Source organism: Eptatretus burgeri, chromosome 17 (genome assembly GCF_056783735.1).
Source record: "Eptatretus burgeri isolate ZD-2024b chromosome 17, Ebu_testis_v1, whole genome shotgun sequence".
NCBI lineage: Eukaryota > Metazoa > Chordata > Myxini > Myxiniformes > Myxinidae > Eptatretus > Eptatretus burgeri.
The window spans coordinates 29659961-29684960 of record NC_140977.1 but is presented as its reverse complement, the minus strand read 5'-3'; the positions used below and the strand labels follow the sequence as shown (position 1 = coordinate 29684960).

The 25000-nt window shown below is 46.6% G+C and overlaps 2 protein-coding genes across 5 annotated transcripts in view; one reads left to right on the top strand and one right to left on the bottom strand.

Annotated features, from left to right (window-relative positions):
* Positions 1–4049, bottom strand: part of LOC147009653 (baculoviral IAP repeat-containing protein 5-like) — a 21885-nt gene extending 17836 nt beyond the window's left edge. Inside the window, exons 1-2 of the mRNA XM_085861535.1 lie at positions 3869–4049; positions 2732–2841 (exon numbers count right to left, since the gene is read on the bottom strand). Of these exons, the coding sequence (XP_085717661.1) occupies positions 2732–2841; positions 3869–3976 (218 nt within the window). The 5' untranslated portion in view covers positions 3977–4049. The remainder of the gene's footprint in view (positions 1–2731; positions 2842–3868) is intronic.
* Positions 4050–4726: 677 nt separating this feature from the next.
* COG1 (component of oligomeric golgi complex 1) overlaps positions 4727–25000 on the top strand; it is a 38095-nt gene continuing 17821 nt past the window's right edge. The window contains exons 1-12 of one of the 4 annotated variants that reach the window (XM_085861531.1): positions 4727–4877; positions 7447–7735; positions 8004–8245; positions 13813–13994; positions 21134–21304; positions 21436–21586; positions 22538–22748; positions 23091–23323; positions 23507–23681; positions 23949–24320; positions 24530–24676; positions 24861–25000. The exon at positions 24861–25000 is cut by the window's right edge and continues 16 nt beyond it. In XM_085861531.1, coding sequence (XP_085717657.1) covers positions 7457–7735; positions 8004–8245; positions 13813–13994; positions 21134–21304; positions 21436–21586; positions 22538–22748; positions 23091–23323; positions 23507–23681; positions 23949–24320; positions 24530–24676; positions 24861–25000 — 2303 coding nt within the window. In that variant the 5' untranslated portion in view covers positions 4727–4877; positions 7447–7456. Of the gene's footprint in view, positions 4878–4965; positions 4987–7446; positions 7736–8003; positions 8246–13812; positions 13995–21133; positions 21305–21435; positions 21587–22537; positions 22749–23090; positions 23324–23506; positions 23682–23948; positions 24321–24529; positions 24677–24860 lie in introns of those variants that run through there. The other 3 variants (XM_085861530.1, XM_085861529.1, XM_085861528.1) reach the window with 3 other exon arrangements.

Sequence of the window (25000 nt, the reverse complement as noted above, 5' to 3'; positions counted from 1 at the left end):
ATGGGGGAAGATAAGAGGTGGTGGTGAACAGCTGTTTTAAAAGCCTGGAGGGAAGAATGGGAAAGAATAGAGTAAGGAAATTTATTCCAAAGGCGGGAAAAAAGAGGAATGAAAGAGTGAAGATGAGCAGTGATTCGTGATTTTGGTAGTTTTACCAGAAGGGGGTTGTTGGCGGACCTTGAGTGTCCTGTGGAAATGTGGTGGGGACAAATCGCAGAGAGAGCAGGGGGGGGCAAGGCTGGAGAGGAGTCGGTAGAAGACAGAAAGACCACCGACCAACCTGCGGTGATTGAGTGAGAGGCCCAAAGACTCAGCTTCATTGCGGGAGATGCCGATGATCTTAAATGCCCTGGTTTCGACAGCGTGAAGCCGAGAAAGGTGGGAGGCAAGAGCACCAGCCCAGAGGGGAGAGCAGTACTCCATCAGGCTACGGACAAAAGCTTTGTAAGTGGTCAGGAGCTCAAGAGGGCCGAGGAAGGACTTTGCACGACGGAGGATTCCCAGTCGGCGACTGGCTTTTGAGGCGAGGTTGAATATACATGCCCAGTATTGGCCTTTTTTCTTGTTTCACCTTAAAATATGACGTGTGTGTGTGTGTATATATATATATATATATATATATATATATATATATATATATATATATATATATATATATATATATATATATATATATATATATATATATATATTAGACCATGCAAAAATACAACATATAAAAAAACATTCTTTATGAAATTTCTCATTTAGTCAAAAGGTTGTCACCCACCGTCTGAGAAAATCAGCATTTGTGTCAGTCAGTGGTGGATTCACATGATATATGCACATTCTGGCATATTTTTATTTTTTCTTGTTTTATTGCCCTTTTTGAGCCTGGGACTATGAAATCCCCTAACAAAATGACTTGTTTATCAATAACTCATATTTACGCATCTTAAATTATTCAACTTATTACCAATAATCAATGTAAAAAAATTGAGATGATCCGGGTGGATACTTAATTACAGCGGCTTGACTGAACTTTCCAACCCAAATGTCCAACTGCACGTCACGTTTTAAAAAAAAATGCTTTTATTCTTCTGTGCATCAGATTATTTTCACTAAAATTTATTTACAAATGGGGCACAGTGATATAGATATAATAGTATAAAAAAAATATTGAAAACATGCATGGCTTTGGTTTAGAGTAATTTTGCATTTTTGTCCGACTGCACGTCACACTTTTTTGAATTTGATTAAAAAAGTAATTTTCTTTTAAAAAAATTTAAATATTTTTCCAGGTATTTAATTTTTTTTTTAAATTAATTTAGAAGGCAGTTAAAACAGTTTTGGAGAATTTAGAGAGCTTTTTGTTACTCCCAGAATTGATTGAATTGAAAATTTACGTCCAAGAATTTGTTCGATAAATCTTCTCTCTTTTAGTGCTTTTCAGCATCTGACACTCACTGAATCGAGCAGTAATAAAAAAAAGGCATGTATTATTTCTTAATAATCCCAAAAATTGGTATTTTGATTATTAGATTAGTTGCTAGAATAAGTTACATACTATGACCTTCATTTATTTTGCCACAAAAGAAAAAAAAGAAAAATTAGGTAATTTCATTGAAAACTCGCAAAACCATCAGAATAGGTACCCCTTCTTCAAAGTATCATATTTCAGTATATACAGTATATGTAATTAAGCTATACGGTTTTTTTTGTTCTGAACTCAGACTTACACTTTCAGGAAAATGTAGTAAGAAGGCAATGGAACAAACTTCATTTTTTGACATTTTTGAAACAGAGTGGTAATCACTTGCATGCGCTTAGCCAGCTCCGAGACATGTCACAGATTAAATCTAGAAGGGCACATACTTCCGCCACATAATGCCTGATCCACGAGAACATGATCCACCCAATATAATTTTGAAATATCATGCTATACAGTACTATATAGTTTTTGGTCCGATCTCTCAATGGTGAAGAATCACTTTAAAAATTAAATCATTCTCGGATCCAGATCCAGATTCGGATCTTCACCAAAATCGAATCAATTCTTCCTTGCCACACACCCAACCTGTCCACAAAGTTTCGTCTGAATCCATCTACAACTTTTTGAGATATCGTGCTGTATATCGGTTTGGCCCTATCTCTCAATGGTGAAGAATCACTTTTAAAATAATCAGATCCGTATTCGGATCTGGATCTTCACCAAAATTGAATCAATTAGTCCTTGCCACACACCCAACCTGTCCACCAAGTTTCATCCAGATTCGTCCACAACTTTTTGAGATATCCTGTACACAAACAGACAAACACTCAGACAAACAGACAGAAAAGGGTGAAAAAAACAACCTCCTTCTCCATCGGTGTCGGAGGTAAAAAATAAACAAACACATTATTTTAATAAACTTACCGAGCAGATCTGGGATCCCGTAAATTTCTGATGAAATTACTGAGCCGGATCCAAACCGAGTTTTTGCTTCCGAGCCCCAACACAAAATGACATTGCTCACCATCCAACTCATTATCAAGTCAATGGCATTGCTCCGTGAGCTACAAACCAATGAGAGTATTTCCCTGCTGCTGGCAAGGCTCCCCCCCCCACTTCCCACTAACATTGATCTGAGGCTTGGAACTTTGACATAAATCATATGGAGGACAACATTTGCAGGCAGTCAGTGGTTTTACACGAACGAGGAAGATATTAGGAGAAAAATGTTGCTTGCGCTTAAAGCACAGTACAACTGACCAGGGATTGTCATCTGGCTCCCAGCCGTCCAGCTCTTTGAAACAGAAGAAACAGATGACCACGTCGGGTTCACTTTCACAGGCTTGGTGGACAAATCCAGCTTCAGCCATCTGCATTAAAAAAAAAACACAGAGAAAGGGAAAGCAAATGGCGTTAAGATAGCACAGAGAACCATTCATTGTGAGCTTGGGCTACGAAGGAGCCACGCATGATCATGACTGCCTCGCTGCAACCTCAGGTTTACACGGGTGGTCTTTCAACCGAGCTGCTCATTCATCATCTTGATGTTTTTCTCCCGCTGTCAGTTCTACCTCGTTGTTCTTCCACGAGCCTCCCTCCTGTAACATAATAATAATAATAATAATAATAATAATAATAATAATAATAATCATAACACAGCAGTCAAGGGTGGACCACGATTGATCAGGACTCATCAAGATGCTTTCTGTTGACTTCACCGAGGTCCTCTCGTGACTCATGACGTCACAGCCAGGTGGAGTTAATCAAGCATCAATTAAACTCACTTCCTCAAACCAAACAGAATGTGACTCAATCCGGATTCCACGATGTAAAAACTTGACAGGCCATCGATGTAATACCCCCTCGTGAGAGCAGGTGTGTCCAACTTGTTCAGGATACCGGCGATAACTCCCCTATTCTTCACGAGGCACACCGTGGGATCTTGAAACGCGGGCAGACGAGACAACCGGCTTAACGTCCCGTTCGATGGACTCACCCTACCACCTGTGAAACGTCGGGATTCAAACCCCAACGGTGTACAACAGATCGAGCTCATTATTTATTATTATTATTATTACGATGAAGTGCTTGGCACTCCCACAATTAATTAATTAGTAGGTCAAGCTTCGGGAGAAGTGAATTCTTACAAATCTTCTTCTGCAAGACTCATTTGTCTGCGCCTGGGTGGGTTTGAGGAGGAGAGGAGCAGCAGCCCAAACCCGAACCCGAGCCGAGGTCGTCCTGATGAGTCCAACGCAATACTTGGTACCTCATTTGATTGTAGACACCAGAGTGAAAAACCAGGCCTCAGGCTCAAGCTAATCCCACGGATGTACTCGAACCCAGACAGTCAACGACTCGAGGCAAACGAAATATCCGAAAATATCATCCACTGACCTTCTGCGGAGTGCAGCTGCAGTCTTCTAAAAAAGGCCAATCTTTAAACGACGATAGGCGTTTGGAAAGTTTGTAAAAACTATTGTCCATTTGCAAAAACTTTTCCATTTCGGAGACACAGACGTGCGAATGAGCCGCCAACGGTAGATGGACGAAGCTGATTGGTCCGTTTTACAGCATCACTTCCGGTTCCTTCAGATTTGTATTTTCTTGCAATGACTCGAAAGGAATGTAAATGAAACTTAGAGCGAAAGGGAATTATAAATCAATTATAGGAATAAAGAGGAAATGTAAAAAAAATAATTAATAATAACAATAATAAAAACGATCGGAGTTAAGTGAGGCGAAGCGGACGTTTCCTTGGCGACGGTTGCGACGGAAGTCAGCGATCGATGTTGATTGTTGTATTACGACCCTGTCATGTTAAAAAAAATTGTGAATCGCAAAGTGCATCAGAATGACGATGTTTCTGCGAAAAATACAAAATGTACATAAATATATTTTTTTTTTAAAAGGGAGGTACCTCAGTTCGACGAAGTATGAGGCAATCGAACTACAAACTCCTTTCCTCGTACCACATAGACCAGAAGTTGAATGTCTCTGAGTCAGTTAATTAGTCCGTCCCCCACCGCAGCGAAAAACGAGGTTTTGCAATCACGTGTGTAAAAAAGAAAACAAACTGCGTGCGTGCGTGTAACTTTTTAAGTTATCTTCATCAAATTTTCAACAAAGCTTCATTATGAGAATATGGAGAAAAAAATTAATAATATCGTCGAAAGGTCAAAGGTCAACGTCACGTAAAAAAATGACGTTTAGACTCTTTACAAAACATAAAGGTAAAACTGTCCTCGTGCGGTACTGTACTACTACCGAAAGTAAATAATACAGGAAGAGATTGAAGTGTCGAACGAAATCCCAACAAACAACAACAACAACAACAACCCAAACGCACCACGTTGCGCTTCCGGGTGCCATCAAGATCCCCTTCAAGTGCCGAAGGGTGGAGAAGGTAAGTCATTCTGACGGGGATGATATTCAGCAGGGATTTGGAAAGACGCTCAGATGATGAATTGGAGAGAGCAGCCCAGACCGTTTACGCTGAGCCATCTATTTATTTCGTACGGAATTCCACAACACCTCCCTCGCATCCCTCTGTGCTCCATAAATATTCCCCCTTTGCTTTCATCGCGATCTTGGTATGTGTTAAAACTTCCCATTATTCCATCGATAGGGTTGGTAGCTGTCACAACTACTTGAACATAACTTCACGAGTTTGGCCTCAAGTTGCACGACATGTCGCTGGAACAAAGAAGCCTCGAATGATCTTGCAGACTTCGATCAAGTCTCCTCGTTGTCGCCTGTAGTGGTGGATGGGGGGGGGAGAACATGTCCACGAGTCTGAGCCTTTCCTGATATGCGAGTTCCCTGAGTTCTGGCATCAGCGTTGTCGCTGTCCGATGCACCCTCGAGATCTTATCGGCATCTACTTTAAATCTTGGATTGCAAATTACATCTCCATATTCCAGGAGAGGACGGAACATGGAGTGGGAAGGTTTCCTTGGTGAAGCGAGAAAAGGTGCTTGTGATAAGGCCCAACTGATTGGCCTTGTTGACAGATGCACCAACATGCCGATGAAAGTTTAGCTCATTGTCTATAACAACACCAAGGTCCTTATCTTCTTGTGTAACTTGACTTCTTCACCCTTGAGTATGTCACATTCCGGTTTTCTTTGCCAATGTGCATGATCTTCAATTTGTCTGGATTGAGTGGAAGTTGCCAAGTATCTGCCCATCTTGCAGCTGTATCAAACTGCTCTCTCTCTGTCTGTCTGTCTGTCTGTCTGTCTGTCTCTCTTCTCTCTTCTCTCTTCTCTCTTCTCTCTTCTCTCTTCTCTCTTCTCTCTTCTCTCTCTCCCCCTCCACTCTGTCCTCTCTCCCTCTCCTCTGTCCTCTCTCCCTTTCCTCTGTCCTCTCACCCCCTCTACTCCCTCCCCTCTCTCGCTCCCCTCCCTTCACTGACCCCTCCCTCTCCCCCACTTTCCTCTCCCCTTTCTCTACCACCCCTCACTTACTCTCTCCCTCCCCCTCCCCCCCACTTTCCTCTCTCACTCCCACCCTCTCCCTCTCTCTTGCTCTTTCTCTCACACCCTGCACCTCCCCTCATCCCCCACCCACCCCTAATCCACTAACCCTCCCCCACTGTTAAGGGGCTGTTAAGGACTGCGGGTTTAGTTTTGAATTTAATAGAATTACCTTCCGTTTCCTTACCCTCATGACGCCTTCCCTACCCTTCCCGTCAAGCCGCCCCCCCCGCATCCCCCACCCACCCCCCTAACCCCCTAACCCTCCCCCCACTGTTAAGGGGCTGTTAAGGACTGCGGGTTTAGTTTTGAATTTAATAGAATTACCTTCCCTTCCCTTACCCTCATGCCACCTCCCCTACATTTCCCGTCACACCGCCTCCCCTACCCTTCCCGTCACGCCGCCTCCCCTACCCTTCCCGTCACGCCGCCTCCCCTACCCTTCCCGTCACGCCGCCTCCCCTACCCTTCCCGTCACGCCGCCTCCCCTACCCTTCCCGTCACGCCGCCTCCCCTACCCTTCCCGTCACGCCGCCTCCCTCCCCTACCCTTCCCGTCACGCCGCCTCCCCTACCCTTCCCGTCACGCCGCCTCCTCTACCCTTCCCGTCACGCCGCCTCCCCTACCCTTCCCGTCACGCCGCCTTCCCTTCCCCTCAGCACCGCCTTCCCTTCCCTTCCCCTTAGCACCGCATTCCCTTCCTCTCAGCGCTGCCTGACCTTCCGTTCCCTTCCCCTCAGCACCGCCTGACCTCCCCCCCTCCCTTCAGTGCCACCTGACCTTCCTTTCCCTTCCCCTCAGCACAGTCTTCCCTATCGTTCCTCTCACGCCACCTTCCCTTCTCTTACCTTCCCCTCAGCGCCACCTTCCCTTCCCCTCAGGCTTACCTCCTTTCATACCCTCTCCCTTCTTCACCCCATGGACATTTCCCGGTGTTCATGTGCTGTTTTAATGCTGCACATTTCGTTCAATCTTGTACTAAATTCAATCTCGATTGATCTAAAAAAAAACTCTATCGACTTGTAATTTGAGCAAAAAAGTGAGAGCAGACCCGGTCTCAGGGCAACGTTTCGCCAGATTCACAGCCGTCATCATCAGGCACAACAGACTGCGCCTGATGAAGCCTGCAAAATGTTGGCCTGAGACCGAGTCTGCTCTCGCTTTTTTGCTCAAATTACGAGAGTCGATTGAGTTTTTACTTTTGGTTGGAAGTGCCTTCTTCTTCTTTAAAAAAAGAAAAACATATATGTATATATATATATATATATATATATATATATATATATATATATATATATATATATATATATATATACATATACATATACATATATATCTCGTATATACATGTACATATAAACGTGTGCATTCTGATGCAGTCCCGTTTGCAATCAGGTTGTCGACGTTGAGGATTCCACAACTTTGGTCATGTGGGCAATAACATGCTTGATTTATGAATATGCTTTTTCAAACACAGGAACTGACATATACTTGCAGGAAATACACCATGGACACCGATGCAGCGACACTACTGTCGAGGTTGCCGGTGTCCGAGGTGCGGGAGGCTGAGCGACGTCTGCGGCAGGATGTAGAGCAGAAGAGAGAAGAGCTGCGCCTGACCGTAGGCGAGCGGTATCGCGATCTACTCGCAGCCGCCGACTCGATGGGGGCGATGCGAGATGCCGCTGGGCGCCTTCTTGCTGCCGTCACGGATATGCGTGCAGCCATCTCTGCACCAGATGGCTCAACACATGGGGGCAAGGGTGCTTCAGCAGATAGTACACAGGTCAGTGTGTGTTTCACTTGGTGAAATTTGCAGATGAGATGTGGGTGTACATGTGATGTTGCCGTTTCTATTTTCACATCCATTATGTGGAGTGGGATTATGGTGAGACTTTGCATGTTGGGCCAAAAGTCGATCTTCGTATTTTGAACAAGACTGAAACCCTAAACGATGACTAAACAGCTGATTGGGTGAGTATACAAGATGACATGTAGGCCTACTTATGCAGTGTTTTCATTCTCCACTTTGTTTCCTTTATGTGGATTTGCAGATGTTGCAGTTTTACAGCATTGCGGCACAAGTGTTCCTCATTCAGGCAGTTCCTGAGGTGCTGTGGCACGAGTTGGAGGCTGGTCGGCCGCTGCAAGCCGCTCGCCTGTGTCTGCTTTCTCGACACATCCTGAGCCAACTGCAGCCCAGATCGGTGCCTTCACCGACGGTCTCTGTTGCAACACCTTTACTCCGGCGCTTCCCCATCCTGGCCCGACAGGCTACCGCAGCGGTGCATTTTCGGTAGGGTTTTTGGTTTTTTGGTGGAAATTGTGTGATGTTGGAAAAATTTATCATAAATTGATTTGACATTTGAATTTTTATTTTATTATTATTATTACTATTATTTACAATATCTAAGGCTCGTAATTGGAACTGACGCACACACACACACACACACACACACACACACACACACACACACACACACACACACACACACACACACGCATACAGACAAGTGCACGAAACAACACCCGACTGTTGGATGAGACAAACACAGCCACTGAGTTTGGGGGAAATGCCAACACTTCCCGGGGCACTCTGGGTACCAGCATCATCGCAACAATGGTGCGGCCTTTCTCACCACACTCAGCGAGGTGTTTCCTCAAGGGGAATTTCCTCCTCCCCATGGGGATTGTCCATGGTGTTTTCCTTTTAAATGCTGAATGTCAAACAAGGAAGCAGCACGTACCCTTTTTATTTTTCATTTTTTGAAGGTCTTTGGTATGGCTCGGGGTTTGTACCACCGACCCTCCAGAGTTGGAGAGGACACTCTCACCATTACAAAACTGAGTCTGGTTATTGCTTACAATTTTGTTTTTTATAAAGATACAATATTTGCAAAAAAAAAAAAAGTAGTGAAACTCCAATGGGCTAATCTTTGATAAATGGATGACTGTTCTCCCCTGTGGGCTCGCCCCACAGCATCATATCTGTCTCTCCCAAATTTTTTGGAATCTAAAGCTCTCAACATTGGAATCTCCCATGATGAGGACGAAGCACAAAGCTTTTTTGCTCAAATCGAAGACTCGCCTTTTTATCCCGCCCCCCCCCCCGGAGGGAGGGAGCGGGATATTGTAATCGTCCGGTTTGTTTTTTGGGTGGTCGCTAGAGTACCCTTATTGTCGGGTTTTCCGTGTGTGTGTGTGTGTCTCTGCAACGCGAGGCTCCACAGCACAAACCAGCAAACCGATTTCGATGAAACTTGGTGAACAGGTGCCATATGGGCTGGGAGTGTGCGCGTTTGAGTTCCGTTGCTATGCAGCCGCCGAAAAACCGCGTTCACTATTTTCAATACTTGTCCTACAGTTTTGAATGTGGAGAAACGCGACTTCGGAATTAAATACTTCGATATATTTATAAAATTTTACTCGAGCCGATTTTTGATTTAGGTTTTCTTTTTCAAATGGTAGTCCTTCAAAAATAGGGCGTCTATTTGCCATCATTTTTTATGAGTGGCTTAGGAAAGTGGACGTGGTTTATGAAAAGCGGGAATGGCATATGAAAGTGGGCGTGGCTTATAAAAAAGTGGGCGTGGCTTATGAAAAATAATGTGTGGCTCAGGAGGTGGTCAAACAAGAGCAATGAGAGAAGTTTATCGGGGTGTGTGTGTGTGTGTGTGTGTGTGTGTGTGTGTGTGTGTGTGTGTGTGTGTGTGTGTGTGTGTGTGTGTGTGTGTGTGTGTGTGTGTGTGTGTCTGCAATGCGAGGCTCCACAGCACAAACCAGCAAACCGATTTCGAAGAAACTTGGCGAACAGGTGCCATATGGGGTGGGAGTGTGCGCGTTTGAGTTTCGTTGATAAGCAACCACCCATTGCTCTGCAGCGGCCAAAAAACCGCGTTCACTATTTTCAATACTTGTCCTACAGTTTTGAATGTGGAGAAACGAGACTTCGGAATTAACACTTCGAGATATTTAGAAAATTTTACTTGAGCCAATTTTTGATTTAGGTTTTATTTTTCAAATGGTAGTCCTTCAAAAATAGGGTGTCGATTTACCGTCATTTTTTATGAGGAGTGCCAGTTGGCAAAATACGCAATAGGAAAAATCTTGCCAGGCAGAGGAACAATTGTATGTGAATCAATACGTCTTCGCAATGAATCTTCGTCGGTGGATCGGTCAGAATGAAAAGCATCGTATCCAGCGCTTCGATCCTAGCGGATCCCTCGTCGCCTACCGACTTGTTTGTTTGTTTGTATGTAATGGACAGCTCTGGAGGCCAGAGGAGTCAACCGATTTTGATGAAACTTGACAGGTAGATTCATACCAGGATCTAGTTCTATGCTTTTGAGCACCGTTGCTATGGACACCACTGTTGCGTAGCAACGGGACTTTGAAATTTTAGAAAAATCCTAAAAAAATTATTTTTTTGGAAAATCAAAAATGGGTTTCCAGGCTTTTATGCGCACTATAATCAACCTCTTTGTCAAAAAATTTCAGCCCGATCCGTCAAAAACTGTATGACTAGTATGCAATTATGTCGTGACCACCCATGTCGCCTACCGGCTTGTCTGTTTGTTTGTCTGTCTGTAAGCAACTTTACGTAAAACGGCTTTAGCAAACACTATCAAATTTAATCCACAGGTGGGCAATGAACCTTGGACGACCCCATTAACTTTTGGGTCCAATTGGATCAAAGGTCAAGGTCATGAAAATATCAAAATCGTTTTTCGCTCATAACTTCGTCAAAAATGATCTGATTTACTTCAAACTAAGCTTATAGTGAACCTTATTCTATTTGTCACTTATAATCCTACCCATTCCTATCGTGAAAAATGCATATTTGTGAAGATCGGTAGGGTCCGAAGTTTTGGGGGTCATGGTCATCGGTCAAAATTACAAATTTTCCATTAAAACTAAAACATGGTTACGAAAATACAACTTTACGGGAAAACGGCTGGCTCAAACACTGTCAAATTGTATCCACAGGTGGGTAATGAACCTTGGACGACCCCATTAACTTTTGGGTCCAATTAGGTCAAAGGTCAAGGTCAGGTCACGAAAAGGTCAAAATCTTTTTACGGTCATAACTTCGTCAAAAATGGTTTAATTGACTTCAAACTAAGACTAAGATATTCCTTGTTCTATTCCTTATAATCAACATTCAGGTTAAGGATGTATCGAATTTAAATTTGATCCCCAAAATAACTTTATGCCTTAAATGGGCGGGATTTGTTGTGCCTGGCACCACTTGTTTTTTTTTGTGTTGGTGTCGTTTTTAAAAAATTATTGTTATTATTTATTTATTTATTTAGTTGTTTATTTTTTAACTGGTAACCACCTGCTCTCCGGTCTAGCTCCCTCTACTTTCTGAGCCCCCTGACCATGTCCCGTTCCTTCAGGATGTACGTGTTCTTTCGGTAATCTGATAATCTTAAGTTCCCAAAATCCAGGCTTTCTGAATACCACCACTCTTTTGTTACTCTCTACTCCCGTGAGTGGAACCGTCTTTCTGAGACTGTTCAATTCCACTTTCCCCTCCATGCCTCTCAAGATGTGATGCACCACCATCTGATGTCATCCCCAATCTCTACCAGCAAGTTTGTTTACCCTCATGAACCCAACCCAACTCAATCCTCTCACTTGTACGTTATGTGCTGTGTTACTTCCTCTCCTTTCTCTCTTCTCTTTTCCTTTTTTTTTGTATTGAAGGTCGAGGCCCATGGAGGAGTGAGAACACAGAATGGATCAGGATGTAATAGAATGAAAAGAATCGTGGAAACGGAGGGGGAAAACACAAACGGCAGGGTTGAGGGACGACATAGAGGAGAATTTGACATATAAGGGACGTTGGGAAGAATTAAGGGTAGGTAGAGGAGGACACATGGGGTAGACAAGATGGATGCAGCCATAATTTCTCAATCACAGCAATGAAAGGAAAAAAAATGGAAGTTTGGAAAGTGGTTGGTTTGGGGAGGGTTGATGTGTGTAGAAAAGATAATGTCTGTGGATGGGGGATGATCTGATATGGTGGTGAACGGCTGTCTTGAAGCCCTGGAGGCAAGAATGAGATTGAAGAGAATGTGGAAGTTGGTTTCACAGGTGGGGAAAAAGAGGAACTAATGAGTGGAGGTGAGCAGTGAACCGAGGTTTTGGGAGTTTCACCAGAAGGAGGTTGCTTGCAGATCAAGTGTGCCCTGCAGAATTCTGGGGGAGGGAGGGAGGAGGAAACATTCCTTGATCATTCATATGTGGTCGATCACCAATTTTAATGTGCTAAATATTCTGTTGTTTGTTGGTCCATGTTGCGAAGTGGTTGTACACCATTCTGGGGTTTGTAGAGGTTGCATTGATGGATAATGTGGTCGTCAGTCTGTATTTCTCCACAAGCGCATAGGGAGAAGTAGCAAATCTCCCTGATCCTGAGTGAAGCCGGTTCAGGCAAACCCAAAACGATCGCAGTAAGGCCCAGACCAGTGGCTGAATTGTGGGTTCATCGATAAACTTCACTTGGCCAGAGTTATCTATGGCAAATCGTTTGGTCCAAAGACTATACAGAACGCGGAGAAGGCAGAGGGTGCAAGACCAGAAATTATGCGGGAGAAGATAGAGACAGCTGACCACCTGCCAGCGATGGTGAAGTGATCGTCCCTTAGACTTAGCTTCATTGCAAGAGATTTCAATGATCTTGAAAGCCTTGGTTGCCATGGCATCAAGCTGAGCAAGATGTGAGGGAGGGGAGAACAGTACTCCATCGAGCTGTTTATGAAAGCCTTGTCGGTGGATAGAAGCTCCGGTGTGCCAAGGAAAGATTTTGCACTTTGGAGGATGCCCAGCCAGAATCTGGCTTTGGAGGCCAACTTTGAAATGTGGCCTGTCCAAGAGAGATCACGGATGAGAGTTGGACCCAAGAGTTTGAGTGACTGAACCTCTTCAAGACGGTTGTTGAGAAAGTAGATGGTAGGGTGTGGCGGAACAGTCCTGAGAGACAGAGTTTGAGTTCTCAGGATTGTAAGACGCATTCCAAGTGTTTGACCAGTTTGTTATTTTTATCAAGGGCTAAGGAGAAGGAAGAGGCTGCAACCTGTTTGTTGGAAGGATGAGGGATGTCATGGCAGAGAGTGGAGTCATCAGCGAAGATATTAAGAGGATTTTTCTGGAGAGTCAGTGAGATCATTGATGAATATTTGGAATAGGATGGGGCCTAGAACACTGCTTTGGGGTACCCAGCCTTGGCAGGGAGAGGCGAAGAAAGCGTTTTGTTGAGAAAGGAGTTGGCAATTACAGCTGCTCTTTAGAGATACATAAAAACCGAGAGAAGACAATAACCCTGGATGAGAGTGCCTGAGATTGGCAGGAAGAGTCACTGTGTGTGCCGACCCAGATCTGTGAATATATTTCCCAAAAGGTGAGGGCTCTGTTGAGAGCGACTGTTGTGCTGGATTGCACCAGAGAGCTGCTGACTTGTTGAATTCTGCTCCAGGACTTCTGCACAGGTTGTCTCCGGGTTTGAAATCGACCTCTCAGCATTGTTTTTGTATTCCCTGTACAGTCTTGTCAAGTGCATGAACGGGCCCCAAGATAAGAATCGTTAAGAAAGCTGCGTCACTTGAGATCGCGTTGTGGGTAATTTGGGGGAATATTGTTTCTTGTTTGTTGTGTATTGCTTATTGACTGTTTGCTGTGGCTTTTATTCTGATTGCAATACACTGTTACTCCTGCCTTGCCTCCATTCTTGCTGTGTCCGTGCTTGACTTCTCCTGGTGGCCGTGGTCGGTTGACGGCCCATGTGATTTGGCCATTCCCAGACCGGTCGTGTGGCTATAACAAATTTTTTTTTTCAAAGTTGCAGCATTATTTTTGCAGATCAGCGGTGCTGGCTGAGAGCCGTGCGATGCTTCGTACGAGAGCTGCCTCAGATGTGGCAGTGGCCGAGGCTTTGTGCGCCAGCCTGCTCCTGCAAGAGATCTCCACTCGCCAGGCCCTCGCTGATTTTCTGCTCGCACGCAAGGCCGCAGCACAGCAACTGCTCAGCCTGACACAGCATGGTAACACCCCACCACTTACCCTTTTAAATAACATATGGAAAGAGATGCACCATTGAACAGTAAGTGTAACTACAGTCTTATTCTTTCATATAAAACACAAAGCTGCGGCACAGCATCATTGGCTGAGGGTGTAAGTGTACCGCTGATGCAATGTCCTCTGTAAGTTCGGGCAGGAATTTGTAATTTGTTAATGGTGCCGACAATAACTCGTCTACTCTTCGCAAAGGACATTGTGCGATCTTTAACGTCCACCAACTAATGCTGTTAGGACACCCAGTTTCACGTCCATCTGAGGGACAGCGCACACATTGATGAATTGCCCTGCCTGTGAAACACTGGGATGACAATTTATTGCTTGGTCGGGATTTCAACACAGGCTTGGCAGCTTAGGAGCAAGTGTGCATACCTCTAGACCGTCCTGCCAGCCCGTAACTTCAGTGAATTACCCAGTAATGTATACAGAGACAGTCATGCCTTGTTCATGATTGGCTGTCATGCAATTGTTCTTCCTTGCCAATCGTGGACAACATCTGGCTGCCTTTGTGAACATTCCTGGGAAATTCCCCGAAGTTACATTCACAGCTTAATGGTGCTTCTTTTTTTTGTTCACATTCCGGTAATCATTTCTGTAAAGTGAAAAATTTAATCGTGACCGGATATAGTAATTTTGTTTTTTAAAATTTTGACATTTCTTCCACTTTAAGTGAACTTATACAGGGGTCTCCCCAGTAAAGTAGGGTTAGTCCTCCTCCATCTCATCCCCATACCAATCCCCCTGCCCCACCCGCTCCCTATAGCACCTCTTTCTCTCCCTCACCTGGCGCTTGCAGTGCCACTTGTGTCACGTGGACTACCGGCTGTGCTGTTTTGGGTGTGAATGCAATCAATTTTCCCACTGAAGTTTCAGCTTTTTTCACCAACCAAAACATACCCACTTGAATCCCAAGCATAATCTTACAAGTTTACCATTGATGCTTGAAAACACACCATAAATTTTTGGCTTCTGTGAGATTGAGCATCTTGACAATAGTTTGTCTCTTAAAACTTGCAAAACATTTATTCTCTCAAGAATCACTCGGACACCACCTTTCTTTCGGAATATTTTTTTTGGACGGGTGGGGAGAGGGGAACTCTAATGGCATGACTGATTGCACCACTGTCAATAGGAAGCGCTCAAATGCATCCTTTCCAACCACGACCCCTCCGTCTTATTTGTATGATGAGTGCTGCTCAGCGCCTCCAACCACCTTGTGACAACACGTGCACTGTGGACTGAGGTATTATTGTCCTGAAAGCCACCCCTCCCAGTATGGAAGAAATGCTGTATCGTGGGATGGTGATGGAACGCACTGCATCAACACTGCCTTCTAACGGAATAAGTGAACCCATCATGGTGTGGGGCGCATTTTCCTGGCTTTGCCAGGAAAATTCGCCCCACACCATGATGGGACTGAAGAGCTTCCTGGACTGTCGCCACATGTGCACATGTCCATTCATCGAGAACATGGCGAAGGACAACTTGTCATACCATATTACATTGTTCCACGACTTGGCAGTAAATTGCCGAAACTCCTTACACCAATGAACACGCAAACCAGTGTTGCCAGGTGTTATGAGTGGTTTGTGCATAGCAAATCAGCTATGGTATCCCATCCTGAGAAGTTCTCTTCTGACAGTTTTTGATGATAGAGGATGCTCACAACCCACGATGAACTCCGCACACAGTTTGACGCCATTTCTCTCCTTTTTCTCCTCGCAGTCTGGACGAATGCCCATCCATCAGGCTTGTCAGGTATAGCTTATAATCAGGCCTCTGTCAACTGTTGCCCTTTGATGATAAAATCTTTCCTTTTTCTTAGGCTGGCATCACCTTCGAGACGGTTCATTGTGACTCGTTAGCAATGTCCGCAGCCCTTGTCACTGAAGCGCCCACCAAACTTTCACCAACAATTACATCCTACTCAAAGCCACTGACATCTTCTCTTGCTGTCATGTTGGCTCTCAATACTGGACAGTGGACCTGAGCCAGTGTGTGTGTGTGTGTGTGTGTGTGTGTGTGTGTGTGTGTGTGTGTGTGTGTGTGTGTGTGTGCGTGCGTGCGTGCGTGCGTGCGTGCGTGCGTGCGTGCGTGCGTGCGTGCGTGCGTGCGTGCGTGCGTGCGCGCGCGCATATATATTGTTGCGGGGTCGGGGGCGAGAAGACCACGAGGGGGGAAGCTACCTCGGGTTCCCACCAGACTCTCCAGAATCGTACGCCGTTTCGAACGAATAACTTCATGTTGCGACAGGTCGCTAATCGACCGTGAACTCCAGTAACTTGACCACATGACTTAGGGTCCTCCGTCTAATAAATACCGTTTACCTAATGGTCACGTGATCTAATTACTGGGGCACACGCCCTCGGTACGTACGCCTTGTTCAAACCGGATCAGATGCAGTCGAGTGCTGGGGTCGTGGTTTGGTGGGGTACCTGCACGTTGGAGTGATGGGGTGCTCCGTGGTGCGGCACCTGCCAATGGCCGTGCAGCCTGGCCCATAGTCACACGCGTGGGGCTCATGTCTGCGGAAGAACTTGAGAGGAGTAGTCAGAGTCCCAGGGCGGGGGTCAGGGTCGCGGACAGGACCCAGCAAAACTTCCACGAACGCCCCAGACTCCAGCAACGAACGCCCCGTCTCCAATAAACCTCCGACGAATGCCCTTGAATGCCCCACGCAGAGCTGAACTCCTTCTGAAGTGAACTTAAATCAGACTCTAGCTCAGAACACATGACGCACACCAACCAACTCACTCCTCCAAAGAACTCCCCTCAAGACTGAGGATGGTGTTGTCTTTTTATGGACCTCCCCGAACGGGGCAGGGGCTCGGTGGAACAGATGTCACCGTCCGCCCTGATTGTACAGGGCCTCCACGGATCCGCCCCTTCTGGGCGGGGTCTCGGCCTTGTTGGGGGAACCCCCCCCCCCGCCCCACGTGTGTTTGCACTCATCAAGTAAGAGATACAACGTTGAAAAGGAACGTTTGTGGAAGCGGCAAGAAACAGCTGCAAGATCTTGCCTCGGCAAGTCAGGGTGCGAGTAGACAGCGGGTGGGTAGTGGATCGTGATGGGGGATGGAATGGTTGTTTGATGTAAAGATTTAATAACCTACCTAAAAAAACATCGCAACGCACACCTTTGATTCTCCCACCAGACAAAAGGAAGGGACCTGTTTTCACATGTACTTAACGGAATAACTGACTTTTGGGACATCTGTATGTTTGAATGCATATGATTTCCAGATCCGTAACAATATTGTTGTGGTTGACGAAATTCGCAAACCACCATTCAGGTCCCGTAGGTGAGATATCTCTGTAAGTATATGTGTAGTTAGGCCCAAACCCGTTGTTTAGAGGGAATAAATGTCATTCATTCGGGCTGCGACCCTTTTAGATAGCCGTTTTTCTTTTACTATCTTTATTTTGGACCAGCCGCCATTACTACCACCACAACCACCACCAACCACGTCTCAACAGCCATCACACAACAACCACCAACCGCAACGCCGCTTCACAACAACAACAACGCCAACAGCCACGACCCTTGCCGTCACATCTCGCTCTCGCAACCATCGCATCACCGCCATTCCCGCGCCGCTTGTGGGCACCGATCCTGGACTCGTACAGGGCGCGCACCGAGCAGCGGGTGCAAAAACACCAGCCTTTCCGAGAAATCGGATCAACAACGATTCACGCCCACTTCTGTTCCGTCCTATCAGCGAGCGTGGGGCGGTTTGGCCCCGCCTCCAGGTGCGTCGGAGTATAATCGCTATGTGCAGATTCGCGGATCAAGAATCATTCACGCCCACTTTTCCTCTGTCCAATGGGGAGCGTGGCTCCGCCCCCGAGCGATTCCTGATCCAAAAATCTGCATATGATTTCTCCTGTCGGACTATAAAGCGCCGAGCGCGGAACAAATCGAGGCAGTTGGACGGAGTGGAGAGTGGGAGAGTTGGAGAGTTGTGGCGGCGGCGAAGGCAGTCGAGAGAGTGTCGTGTCAGAGTCGGGGAGCTGCGGAGAGGGGAGGCCGGTAACGCGGCCGAGGTCGCAGTGGAGTCGCTCGTCGTGGGACCCGGGCCGGCCGGATGTCCTCGTTCCCCCGAGCATCAACAACCCCCTCCTGTTTCCCCCCGCGCTGAGATAGTGTGAGAAGGGGGCCCCGTTCCCACCCCATTCCAGGCAGTGCCAGCGAGGCCCGCGGAGTCGGGGCGCCGCCGCCATTTTGCGGCTCATCACCAGACGGGTAGGCTCGACGCGGTCTCGGCCCCAGGCCCGTCTGCCCCCTTGTCGATGAGGGTGGCCCCTTCCTTTTTCTTTTGCTTTGAGTATATGTGTTGTCGGCGCCGTCTGTGAAGTGAAACTGTATAAGTGTTGCCGTGTGCTCGGTAGTCGGTAGTAGATCTGCATTGTGTTTCTCTTTTACATTTGCTTTTTGTGCATAACTATTGTGTTTCTCTTTTACATTTGCTTTTGGTGCATAATTGTATATGTGTGCTTTCCGTTTGCCGCGGAATAAATGTGCTTTATGTTGAACTGTTTTTCCCGTTTCGCTTCGTCTTTTCTTTTATTGAATCTCCATCTTACTTCACGTAAAGGGTTGGTCGTGGGCTAAAAACGCCCAATAATTAATCGAACCGTCGAGGTTGACGATAACACCGCTCGGTTATCCCGATAGTACGGAACGGGTCGCTTAAAGTGGCCCGTGTCCGAAGTCGACCTGCGGCGAGGTGCGATCGCCCAGTCTACCCTCCGTGTGGGTACTTAGGTAGGTCGAATTTGGCGAGCAACCCTATCCCACGCGGGGGGCCGATTGGCACGATCGTGGTGAGGCTGAAAGGCCCACCCGTGACTAGTTCCCGGCGTTAGTCCGAGAGGGTCACGACGGGATTGTCCGTCCGGTGGGCGATGTGCCGCGATTCGAGTTACGTGGCCGCTCGCACGCCGGCGGGCGCGAATCCGCAACAATATATTGTTGCGAATTTGGAATCTCACTGCACACAACAGCCAGGTCCTATAGATCAGTTATATCGGTAAGTACGTGTTTCTAGTTTGGGTCCCGTCCCAAGTCGAATGGGAATTAAATGTTCATGCGCTGCGGAGTTATTTTGATAGTCAGGGTTTTCTTTTACATCACTTATAACAATGACAACAATGCCCACCTTCGCTTTCACAACGACACTCTGCTCGTGGCATTCTTCGCGTGCTCGCTGGCAAGCGTGCGTGGGCGGAGTCTAACATGTGCATGGCGTCCCTCTTTGGCCATTCAGCATGGAGCGGGTGTCTCACCCTCACCATCTCTCACTCAGCACCATCGCCATTACGCACGTGGTCGGAGATGAGGATGTAGGCGGAGCTACAAACGCCTCCGATCGGGACTCCACCCAGAACGGTGGGAGTTGCCCAGCCGCCCATGGGCCTGTCCAATGGGAGACGGCCAGGGAACCGTGCGATCGGTCCTACCAATCAGGAGGTGAGTGGCCAGGAGAAGAATCCCCTCCCTTCTGAAGTGAAGTGTGTGGTTGTCGGGATGAGTGAGGAGATTGTGTCCCGTGTGTCTCGAAGCGCGTCTGCCTGGGTTTGCGGCGGACTGCATCCCGTGCTTCGGAGGTGTCTCGTCTGGCGCGTTACAGCGAGTGATCAACCATTTTTTATCAAGGGAGATCACCTCGTCTCGCCTCCTCTGGGTTCGGCTGCCCTGGTCTGTGCTTTTGGCGACTGGAGCTCCGAGAAGGTGTGGACGACCAGCCGCGCGCTCGCGGCCAGATAGCCAGCCGTCCTGACTCCCAGCCGAACTATCCTCCTCGGCTGGAGAGCCGAATAAAGACCCGGCCGGTCCATTTTCTTTTTGGGTGTGCGTGTCTGTGTGCGGGCCTGTCTTGCCTAAGTAGAATTGTTAAGTGCTTTTGCTTGTACATTTGATACATTTCTTATTCGGATAACTCTGCTCTTTGTGTGTTCCCTTCCCCCCATTGTAAATAAATCCCCTCTTGTTGAATGTCCCAGCTCGTCCTTGTCCATTCTGCCATTGGTTTGCCGTGCTGTGAACGGGAATTAGGAGACCTCATTGCTGCCGAAATCTTGCAATCGGCCCGGCAGGATTCTGGTACTCTCCGCTCGGGGTACGGCTCGGATCCGGCTCGGTAATGGCCCGGATCACGCAGATCCTGCCGAGGGTGAATTTCTCCGGTAGTTTGGACGACGTGGGTATTTAGGTAAATTGAAATTGGCAATTAACCCTATCCCACGTGGTCGACCTATTGGCAATCTTCAGTCCAATAAGGGACCCATGACCTTTTGGATTTATCTGAAGGGTACGACCTAGATTCCAGGTGTTCGGTGGAGCCGACTCTACTGTTCCACCTAGCGGTCGTGCTCACAGCTGACACCCGGCCCCACAACAATATATGTATATATGTATATGTGTGTGAATATATATATATATATATATATATATATATATATATATATATATATATATATATATATATATATATATATATATATATATATATATATATATATATATATATATATATATAATGCTTGAGTGTTGGAAGGTGTTCATGGATGTGCTGGGGAGAGAGAGAGAGAGAGAGAGAGAGAGAGAGAGAGAAGGAGAAGGAGAAGGAGAAGGAGAAGGAGAAGGAGAAGGAGAAGGAGAAGGAGAAGGAGAAGGAGAAGGAGAAGGATCGCAGAGGAGTTCAAACCTTTCTTCACAAACTCAACACAGTTCCCTTTCCAATGATGCAAGAGGAGAGGTAATTTAGCTCGACCAAATTAATACAGATAAAACTATACTAGGGATCTCTTATGTGTTGTTTGTGTCTTCCCAGGATCCTCCGAATACCAGAACAACAATGCACCCGCACACACGCTCGCTCGACGAGAGGACTGCCAGGAAAAAATTTGCATATTTCACATGCCGGTCATGTGCACGTGGTGGCCCCATTATTTGCATATACGTTGGACGGCCAGTGTACCTTGGTGTTTCCACGCATTTATTTATTTGTCCACTATCTCTGCATCATACAAACGATTTTTTTTAAAATAAGAAGAAGAATATCCCGTCTCTGACACTCCATTAAATCGTGTTTTTCCACTGCAGGGACAAGCATCAAAGCTCAAGTGTGTGCCCTCGTCGAATCCATTGCCAGTACACTGTATCAAGTCCACGCGGTGTTTTGGAGCTTGCCAGCCAGTTCTTCATCCAATTCTGATCTGCCATGTGGCCTGCTTTTCGAACAGCTATCTTTGCTCGCTTCCCAACCTGTTCTCGGTATGTCTCGCTCCTCGTTGGCACAGGGAAGCACTTTTGGTACTGCCCTTTTGTTTGCCCATGTTATGTCCCATGCTGTTCACGACCGCATCACAATATCCATGGTCGTGCCCTGGTCGGTGGTGATGCAGATGGTGATCTGCTGGGAGAGGCGGGCTGGAGCAAGACATGGGTGATGCACTTGCCCAACCACGTTCGTGAATTCCGTCCTGCACCATCCATCCCATGTGCTAACATCAGTCCGGCTCACCTGACATCTACCCTGCAACACTGGGTGGACACGTCAGTAATTTCTGAACGGTGTTATGACACCAACGTCGTTTTCAACAGCTGTGTTATTGGTCATAACTAAATGTGGGGTACCTTACAAGGAATTTAGATGCAAGGGAGACCATTAGGTCCATCAAAGCTTGTGCATTGTTTGCCAGCCTATGGTTGTTTGTCCATTCATGTTCTATCTGTTTTTTTTAAAACGCTGATCATTAAGCGAGGAAGCAGCACATACCATTTTTAAAGTCATCGGTACGACTCGGCCACGATTCGAACCACTGACCTCCCAGACTCGGAGTGGATACGCTGACCATGACACCACCGAGTCTGGTCTTCTTGTCACTCCAAGTCCCGTGCTCATTCTACCTCTCCTCCACATCACAGCTTTTTTCTTTGTCGACTGTAACTGAACATTGAGTAAGAGCATACATACATAAATAACAGGAAGAACAAACAATTTGTAGTGGAATTTGCAGGAGGTGCTGTTCAGTCCGTGACTTCCTTCCTTAAAAGAACCCTCTCTCTCAGTACTCTAATATGATTTGGTGGTGTCCTTTGATAAATGTATTTTCTACCTTTGGGTAAATTGCTACTTGTCATGCAAGGCAATTGTCCAATCTGGGCTTGCTGCTGATACATCTGACTTTACCTTTGATGCTTTAAGCCTGGTGTTGGCTTAACGGTTAAGGTAGCTGGCTTAAGATCTTTAGGGTCTTGAGTTTAAGCCCTGATACCATTGAATTAACACCAGGTGGGTTGATTCAGGCTGTCATCCTTCCAAGGTCAGCAAAATGAGTAGCAGCTTACCGGTAGTGGGGATATTGCATCAGTGGCACAGCCGCGCCCCCAGAAAATGATGCAGCTGAGTCGTCACAGGCTGCATATGAGTAAATAGAGAAAGTGATGCATGAAAGCATCCTTCACGTAAGGGTTCACCCTCATTGCATTTTTTGGGGGTTGTAGGTGCAAACAAGATGTCCAGGAGGGCGTCGGACGCATGCTGTGCTTTGTGCGAACTGTGAAGGGGTTGGCGGCGATCCGCGATGCTGCGTGGGAGCTCCTTGGAAGCCAAGGGATAGGGCGGCATTGGGAGCTCATGTGCCAGAGACTCTTGGGAAAACCGCTTTTCATCTGGGACGAGTTCCTCCATCCTGTAATGTCACAGCGTGTTGAGGTAACCACCGATATGTGTTAGCACGTCGAAAGAACCGAGATGATCGTTTTGTTTTGTCTCTTTCTTTTATGATTTGGTCAAGTGCAGACATACTTGAGAACCAATGAATGAATGACGAAGAAATCTTTTTCAGCCAGAATTTCTTGGTGAATTAGCTTTGCCCCTTGTGTGCTTGTGCCAGCTTCCTGTGTCTTTGCAGTCGTGGCTGTCGAGACCTTTCCTTTTGGAAAATGTAGTCATATATCGTGTCTGAGTGAATTGTCCCTGAACAATATAAGCCAGGAAGACTGTTCTTTTGCTCGACTGAGAGGTTGTCGTTGACATATCATTCACACTCGACAGATCTTACTGAAAGCTTCCTTGGACACGGTGGTGACCACGGCACAAAATTCTTTGCGAGAAACGACCCAGAATGTAAAATCGGCGACGCTTGATCAGGAGCCAGGGAACATGGCAGAGCAGCGAGGTGCTGCTCTGGAGCAAAACGCCGGGTCATACTTGTGGACCGAGGCTCGGGATGACCTTCCACAGGATGCAGCATGGGTTGGCACGGCCAAAGCAGGTGAAGTGACCAAGTAAGTCCTGAAAACATTACGGAATGTTTTTTTCCCCAACGCATTACTCTGATTGTATTTTCGAAAAAGATCTTCAACATTTTGGAGGATTTTCTTTCTGTTATTCTATATTTTAATGACCAATTATACAAATACTATGTATGTTTTTTTATTTATTTATTTAAAGCCACCAACTTTCCTCAGGACGCACGACAGACCACTGATCTGTGGGTTGTCTCTGAAGGCCCTTGGTGTCACACCCGTGGTGCAGGCCTTTTGCACTGAGCTTAATGCTGGACTGGGAGATTGTTTGGCAGACCTTGCAACCTACCTCCCTCCTGCACCAGGGAGAGACCCTGGACAAAAGATCACAGTGGAAGTTGGTGACATAATCAATTATAAATGCAAGGAAAATCGTAGGCCTATCCTGCTTTTACTGTTTTATCATCTTGGAAACCAAACAGAAAGGGGAGCAGAGGGCTGTTGGTGGGTTGGTCTGAAGATGGGCAGCAAAATTTTTTTTTTTTTAAAGAGGTGAAAGAAAGGAAAGGAAGGGATGTAAGGGACACATTAAAGAGCTTGTCTTTATGTAATCTACATGTTTACGAATCTGTTCCTTTCTTTCTTTCTTTTTCTCCCTGCTTAGCAAGTGCCTGCTGCTGGGGCCTGTATCCATGGCGATACGCCACACATCATAAACGAGCTGCACTCTGAGACTCTCCGCTGTCTTCGGTTGCTTACCGACTGTGCCAAAGATCTGCCGAGCACAGCGGAAATAGAAAATGGAGATGAAGCCAGGCAAGGATTAGCTGTCGCGCTGTTCCTGGCTCGAACCTTCGGTGCCATACCGCTTCTCTGCCCAGCTTTACGGAGCTGCTTGTCTGGCCTCGGCGAATCTGCACAGTCGAGAAGGGGCGGCCAAGAAGGCTCAAGTGATGGATCGTGGAAAGAGGCGCAAGCATTGCTCGTAGAGCAAAGCCTTTGGGCCTATGAAGCCTGGGCAGGTGGTGTGGCAGAGGTAAATATGGTCATTAAATGTGGATTCACATGAGAAACGGTTCTGTAAGGCTCTTAAACCAGAGGTATAAACATTTGGGTGAACGATTGCACAGGAAGACAAAGCAGAATATAACACCACTTTGCTTTACTTCCCTTGACCCTTATCCCTTACTGTTTGTATCTCCTATATCTTGTTGCCACTGCTCTCCTGCTCTGTTCTGAATACAGTCAGCAATAGCAGAGTTCTCAGAGAAGATGTGCAATGCGACACCGGGTGCCTTTATGGCCAACACGCCGAAGTGGGCGGACATGGAGATACAAGAAGAGTCGGAGACTGGTGAAACTGTCTGCTCGAAGATCAGCCTCCCTTCTCAGGTTTTCAACAAATGCAGAACATTCAGTGTATTTTCAACATTATGATAAAGGAAGTAAATGTAAAGTTTTATCACGTCTTTACACAGCAGTGCTTTTGTGCTTTTTCTTTGATGCTTGTTCCTTCTGGTCGACTTGTAATGTCTCCATAAGCCCAACCGACTAATGTTCCTCCCACCCATGCCAGGCTTCGTGGGCCGTCGCACAACTGCTCTTCCGCCTGTGTCAGGAAATTAATGCAGCAGGCGGGCACGCACTGCCCAAGCCTCCACGGCTTGCTTTGCTGCGCTCGGTACTCGACGGCGTGCTTGCCACTTATCGACGGCT